The sequence below is a fragment of the Miniopterus natalensis genome, chromosome 3, assembly GCF_054644295.1.
Source record: "Miniopterus natalensis isolate mMinNat1 chromosome 3, mMinNat1.hap1, whole genome shotgun sequence".
Taxonomy (NCBI): Eukaryota; Metazoa; Chordata; class Mammalia; order Chiroptera; family Miniopteridae; genus Miniopterus; species Miniopterus natalensis.
In genome coordinates, this window is record NC_142083.1 from 94199719 (window position 1) to 94207204 (window position 7486).

Consider the following 7486-nt stretch of genomic DNA (forward strand, 5'->3'; position numbering starts at 1 on the left):
TTGGTAAAATAGGTTGTTTTAATTGAAATATATAAAGAAAATGCAGCTTCACACCAATCTGTAGGTCAGAACGGGAGAGGTATTCAATAGCCTTCTTGGATATTTGTAGATCTTCTTTGATACTACACCACCAAGTGCTATTTCATAAAAGTTAGTTGCAGGGAGAAATCTGAAACCCTACCAGTGTACTTTTTGTACTCTGCTGCATTTGACCCATTGGTCTATCTTGGATTTTTTTTTTTTTTTTAATCCTCACCTGAGAATATTTTTCCATTGTTTTTCAGAGAGAGTGGAAGGCAGGGAGGAGAGGGAGGGAGGGAGGGAGGGAGGGAGGGAGGGAGGGAGGGAGGGAGGGAGGGAGGGAGGGAGGGAGAAACTTCGATTGGCTGCCTCCTGTACACGCCCTGACAGGGGCCAGGAATTGAGCCTACAACTGAGGTATGTTCCCTTGGCTGGAACCTGGGCCCCTTCAGTCTGCAGGCTGACGCTCTAACCACTGAGCAGACCAGCTAGGGCTATCTTGGATCTTTTACACGTACATGATTTTGTAAAATCATATTGGTCATTTGCAAAATATTGGTTCACCGAGTTAGGCAAATGTTAACATATTTCATTATTCATATTTTTTAAATCTCATTTGTTAATTCACCACCAATCTCATCAGAAAAGTCTTTAAGTGTTGTGAAGATGTGTAGCTCATGGTGGCCAGTACATAAGGTTTCTGAAATTCTAACTTTTTGAAAACTCACATTTTATCCTTAGCAAAAATACTGTCAGGTTCTATTCCCCTTAAAGTGACAGTTTCGCTTTGTTCATTTTTTGAGAAAATGCCTGCCACATACTCAAGTCTGAATAACCACAGTTAATCTTTCAATTGTTTTTACAAATAAAAATGGCATTCCGCGTAAGCAGCGAATTTAGCTCACAGCCCACACTAGTGTGTTCCCTCATCTTCAGCAACATTTAGTATGATCAGTCTGTTAATTCAGCCGTCCTGGTGGGTGGGCAGTGGTATCTCATTGTGATTTTAATGTCCACTTTCTTAATGACTAAGTAATGACTCGCTGGCTGTCCGCACATCCCCTGTGACTATTCAAATCCTTTACCATCATTTTACTGGGTGTCGTCTTATTGTTGGTTGCGGTCTGTGTTCTAGATGCATTTCCTTGATCAGATGTATGATCTGCCCAAGTTTTCTCTCGCTCTGTAGGAAGTCCCCTTCTATTCCTTTTGCTCTCCTTCTGGAACTCCAGATACTTGTATATGTTGTCCCCTGGCTCAGCTGAATCTCTTCCCTCTCTCTTTTTCCCAGGTTTTCTCGCTCTTTCTCATTTTGGGCAGTTGCTTTTGCTGTTGCTTCAGGTTCACCGATCTCCCTTCTCTGATCTTGTATCGCCCATGTTTCCCAGCTGATACAGTTTTCACCCCTGAGAGTCTGAATCGGTTCTTTCCCTTCATCTTCCATGTCTGTCTTTATTATGCTTACCCTTCCCTGTACCTTCTTGAGCACATGAAGTATATTTATAAAAGCTATTGTAAAACCCTTGTCTCCTGTGTCAACTCCGGATCTGTTTCTATAGATTAATTCTTTATTGTGGCTCATATTTTTCTGCTTCTTTGCATGCTAGGTAATTTTTTATTGGATTCCAAACATTGTGTTTTAGGTTGTTGAGTGATGGAGAGTGTGTGTGTGTGTTCTTTTAAATATTGTTGAGCTTTGTTCTGAGATGAGGGTAAGTTACTTGGAAACAGTTTGACCCTTGTGCAGCTGTATTTTATCTTTGTCAGGGGGTCCAGAACAGCCATGAGCCTAGGGCCAATTTCACGCCACTACCAAGGCAATGCCTTCTGAGAGCTCTCTTGGTGTCTTGTGGGTGGCAGGTCTTCCCACCTCGGCTGGCGGGGCGTGAACTACTCTTGGCCTGTATGCTCAGCCTTGGGGATCGTTCCACCTGCCCGTCTGATGGCTTTTCCCTGGCCTCGGGTGCTTTCCTCACACGCATGCCCTAGTCATTGCTCAGGTGAGGACTCAGATGCTCTGCAGGTCTCTGGAGCACATGTGCTCTCTGTAACCCCCCTCCCTTGCTCCCTGATTTTCTCTTTATATTTGTTTCTCAGTAGTTTGCTGATGATGTTCATAGACATTTTCACTGTATTCATACTGATCTTCTTGAATGTGTAAATATATGTCTTTCGCTAAATTTGGGAAATTTGTAATTTTTCCTTCAAATATTTTTTCCGTCTTATTCTCTCCTTCTGGGACTTCAGTGAAAGTTAGGCCTTTTTATATAAGTGGACACACATTTGTAATTACTGTTCATTGTTTTAGATCTTTTTTCTCTGTTACTTGAGTTAGATAACTTATATCGACCTATCTTCAAATACATTGATTTTCCTCAGCTATCTTTAATCTGCTTTTTACCTCTTCAGCAAATTTCTCATTTTAGAGTTTATATTTTTCAGTTCTAGAATTTAAATTTAGTTCATTTTTCTTTCTTTACTAAAATTTTCTATTTGTTTATTCATTAAAAACTATTTTTCTTTATACACTTGAGCATAGTTGGTTTGTGTGGGTTTTTTTTAATATATCTTTATTGATCTCAGAGAGAGGGAGGGAGAGGGAGAGAGAGAGAGGTAGAAACATCAATGATGAGGGAGTCATTGATCGAGCCCGCAACCCGGGCATGTGCCCTGACTGGGAATCGAACCCCGATCGCCTGGATTCTAGGTCGACGCTCAACTGCTGAGCCATGCCTGGCTGGGCTTGAGCATAGTTTTAATGGCTGCTCTAAAGACTTTGCTGATAATTTCAACATCTGGATCATGTCAAGTTGGTTTCCATTATTTGCTTTTTGAGTATAGGTCAAGTTTTCCTGTTTCTTCTTATGTCTAGCACTTTTTTTGTATCTTGGACATACTGTTACCGGACAGGAACTGGACCCAGAGCAGGTCTGGCTAGTGCCTGCTGGTACTGTGTAGGTTCCTGACTTCATGCAGGACAGATTTCACAAGAGAAGTCCGAGTGATTTTGTGAGCATGTTTATTAATGCTTACGACAGTGAAATAAAGGAAAGGCTTAAGGTACAAGAAGCAATAGGAGAAATTCAGAGAAAAGGGGGCCTTAAAACAGGTTCAGGGGGTAAGCCCAGGTCAAGCTGAGGCTGCCCACTGCTCCCCTGGTTGCAAATCTCGTGGGGTCCCTTAGAGTTTAGGAGAAAAACAGCAAAGGTACAAGGCATGGGCATGCTCTAGCGAATCCTTTGTCTTGAGCCTTTTTATCTTTCTTTGGCCAGCCAGAATCTTAGGGGAGGTCTCAACAGAATACTTACTAGCTTTTCAGGTGTGTCATTCAATACGTTGATTCATCAAAATGTGCATAGGGAGGAGTCGGGTTATTTTCTGGTTAGTTTCATTTTTAAAGAACGTCATTGAAGGACTGAAAATGGAGGCTGTTCTGTTCCAGGATGGTCTGGAACGTGTAAACCATTTGCTCCTAAGTGTCATTAGATGACTATAAATTGCTCAAATTGTTTGGCCTGTTTATTTTGTCTCAGTTTCCCTAATTCCACTTGTCAAGGAATTTCTCTAGCCTCTTACTATCCTGCCTCAATACAGTGTTATCCAATGGAATAACCCACTGTAGAGACTCTGGATTCCATTATGTTCCTCCTAAGAGTATTACTGTTTGTTTCTTTCCCTTCCTTCCCTCCCTCCCTCCTTACTGTAATCTTTGTTCAATTCAGAGTCTAAACTCTCCCCCATGGTGGGCAGCCACTAGAATCTCTGCTCAGTACTTTTGCTTTGGTCCACTCCTTAAAGCCTGCCCGTCCCCACCACATGAAGTGTGCAGGGTCCACCAGAGATCAGGGCAGGGTTCACACTCAGAATTTGAGCTCTCCCTCAGTGACTCTCTCTCTTCCAATATTTCCTCACATTCCAGTTTTATGGTTGACCCCAATTCTGATTGTTTTTTTAAGCCAATAAGGGTGTGGGTTTCTATGTGCCTGTATTTTTTTTCTGTGTGCCTTTTAGCTTCTCACGGTAGGCGTGACTGGAGCCTCCCATGTGATAAAGTTACAATTAGATGGAAACTCACCTTATGCTCCTCCCTTCTTCCAAATGTCAATTCCCTCCCATCTTCCTGCCCGAGGTTGTTCTCCAGCGCACTTTATGTTTTGCCCAACTTACCATTGTGTGTGGGAAGGTTGGTCTAATATAAATTACTCTGCCATTACCAGAAACTTCTCTCCTCATTCTTTTCTATCATAATCCTCTAATCAATATAAGAATTACACCTGGATGCATTTTTCCTTCTTATTCCAAAGGGTGTCATATAGACTTTGCCAAACCCACATAACATCCTGTGCCTGCATATCCTTCAACCAGCAGCTGAGTTAACCAGTAGATAGTTTCTGGCAAGGCTACAGTGACCCCAAGGAATCTTTCGGTTCCCCTTCCTAAGTGTTCACAAACCGAATATTGACAAGTTATTTTCAGAAATAGTGCTGGTGAACTATGTCAGCCTTGTTAGGCTGAGGTCTCCAGAATTCACAGGAAATTTCCAGAATTCAGCAGCAGCTCCCCCCAGTGTGAAAGGTCAGCACCATGAAACCCATATTTCCTGATCTAAGCACTTATTTCCTCTTTGCTCCCCACCACGTCCACTCACTCCTGTTTTTGTTGAGAGAAAACAACTAACTCTAATCTCAACAAGGAGAAAAAAGTGAAGTAGAGACAAAAGTGGACTGTGGAGATGCTCAGACCACCGTATCCTCAAAATTAACAGAAAAATCGCATTTTAAGTTTCAACAAATTCTTTGTTGTCTTGACCATTGTTTGAAGCCTATGGGATTTAGTAACTAAATTTTTTTAAATCTGTACATAAATTTAGAAAGTCTAGGCATATTCGAGTTTCCTCCTGGCAGGCTAAGGCCACCCCTGCTGCTGCTCTGATGCCCTTACTGTTTCACTCCCAAACTCCCTACTTCATTTTCCTCCCGCCTGCTCAGTTCCCAGTGCCCTGTCCAGAGTCAAGTCCTGGCAGGGTCCTGATGTTGGACAGGGACATCTTCGGGGGACAGGACGTTCAGTAATGTTTCTTTTATGCCCTTCATCTGTCTTTGGTGACTGTATCTCCCTTCTAGAAACTCTGCTCCTGCCCTTTATTAAAGAAATCAGCTCTGCACACCAAGCCGTTACACCGCTGGGTCCTTTCTGACACCTGGGTCTTCCCTCAGCTCCTGCTTCCCTCCTCTCTCCTTATTGTAGGCACTGCCTTGCTGCCAGACCTCGTCTCCCCATACAGGTCCAGCCACCCACACCACGCTGGGCCGGCCTCGGTCTCCTTCGTGCTGTGTCCTGTGTGCCTAGCACAGCGCCTGGCCCACAGCGGGCAAGTGCTTGGTACCTGCAGAAGCCTCTCTCTGAGGGGCGGTCCTCTTCCTCTGGTCTGCGAGCTCCTGGGGCTGTGCTCTGCCCATCGCCCATCTCTCCAAAACCCATATCTTATCTTTATATTTTTATCTTTGTAATCTTTATCTACTTACTTTTAATATTTTAGTTACCTCTGTCTAAAATAAAATTGCTCTAAAGGTTTCATCCTTAAGAAATACTGAGATTTGATCACTATTCCTCATAAAGAAAAACTGAAAGCTCCTAGAGAGCTTGATCACATTCTGAATCGATATAAAGTGTACATTGTGAGCCACATGAGGTGGCCCTTCCTGTGAGTGTTAGCTGGTGCAGGCAGGCATGGCAGGTGTGGGCTGGTGTAGCAGATATGGGCAGATGTGGGCTGGTGCAGGCAGGTATGGCAGGTGTGGGCTGTTGTAACAGGTATGGACAGATGTGGGCTGGTGTAGCAGGTATGGGCAGGTGTGGGCTGGTGTAGCAGGCATGGCAGGTGTGGGCTGGTGCAGGCAGGCATGGCAGGTGTGGGCTGGTGTAGCAGGTATGGGCAGGTGTGGGCTGGTGCAGGCAGGCATGGCAGGTGTGGGCTGGTGTAGCAGGCATGGCAGGTGTGGGCTGGTGCAGGCAGGCATGGCAGGTGTGGGCTGGTGTAGCAGGTATGGGCAGGTGTGGGCAGGTGTGGGCTGGTGCAGGCAGGCATGGCAGGTGTGGGCTGGTGTAGCAGATATGGGCAGGTGTGGGCTGGTGTAGCAGGTATGGGCAGGTGTGGGCTGGTGCAGGCAGGCATGGCAGGTGTGGGCTGGTGTAGCAGGTGTGGGCAGGTGTAGCAGGCATAGCAGATGTAAGCACTCTGGTTCTACCGCAGACCCCTACCCTGAAGCTGCTTTGTGTGGCGCCCTCATGCTCTTCCACATATTCACATTGGCAGGGCCAGAGGAAGTTCCACAGGAAAACCCTGACAGTTCCATAGTTTGCCAGCCTGGGATCAAGGACCATACATACAAGGGACTCAAATTAATCAGGCCTAATTAACTGGGGTATAGTGGATGCTTGGTCAAAATAAATAAGACCAACCATGTACATATTGCTGCCTGCCCTCCAAGCAGACAAGCATATGCCCCAGAGTGCATGAAAAAGATGGAGACGCAAATCCATCCTTCCCTCGGGGTCTCCCTGTGTACATCAGGGTGTACTTCCAGATCCTAAAGGGAGCCTGGTCCCAAAACACATGTGGGTTCTCATACCTGGGCTGCTTGCTCACAGGGCTTTCCAGGAAGCTGGCTGTACCTATTCGGCTGGTAGTGGTGATCACAGGTTACAGCACTGACCACCAGAGCCTGAGCTGTCCTCAGACACCACCGGTGGCCCTTGGAAGGGCTGGGAATCGCAGATTGCACCCAGGTCCCTCCCTCGAGAAGCAGGATTGGCTTTCTTGTGACCTCCGGGGGCAGGTGTTCAGGACACTTATCGCAGTGAAGGGCACGGGCCCTTGGCTCTGATGTGGGCTAACCCACTAATGGCTGTTCTGTGTGCCGCAGGCCTACAAGTATCTGGAGGAGATGCGGAGGCGGCTTCCCGCCGCCAAGGTGTCCTTCTACGTGAACCAGCGGACTGTAGATGCCGTGCACCAGGGCTTGGGCATCCCTCTGGCGCGCCCTGTGCCTGAGCGGACCCACCACAGCAGCATGGAGGACTCCAAGGAGGTAGACGAGGAGGTGATGGAGGAGGTGGAGAACGACCCCTGAGGGCCTCCTGCTGCAAAAGCTCTTCTGGAACTTTCTAATTATCAGTAGGAGTAAGAGCCTTTCTTTGGGGGGGGGGGGAACCTTTTGTGTTTGAATACATAGCTGGAGGGCCAGGGCACAGGCTGGCCTGCTTCGAAGGGGAGTGTGTTTTTTTCAGCCATCCCGTCCACGTCTCTGGTCCTGCGGAATTTTGGTTTAGCCCCTTTACTACCGAGGGAGTTGGTTCATTTTTCCCATGGCATTCTCCAAGTACAGATTGTAAAGCCGAAGAAACTTCTAGAACTTCACAAACTGAGGATGTTAGTATATTCACTGTGCCTCATCCCAGCACC

General features: G+C 46.2%; 1 protein-coding gene across 2 annotated transcripts in view; it reads left to right on the forward strand.

Annotated features, from left to right (window-relative positions):
- Positions 1 to 7228, forward strand: part of IFT140 (intraflagellar transport 140) — an 87560-nt gene extending 80332 nt beyond the window's left edge. For both annotated transcript variants that reach the window (XM_016208083.2, XM_087815738.1), the window contains exon 30: positions 6948 to 7228. In XM_016208083.2, coding sequence (XP_016063569.2) covers positions 6948 to 7154 — 207 coding nt within the window. In that variant the 3' untranslated portion in view covers positions 7155 to 7228. The remainder of the gene's footprint in view (positions 1 to 6947) is intronic.
- Positions 7229 to 7486: the final 258 nt, after the last annotated feature.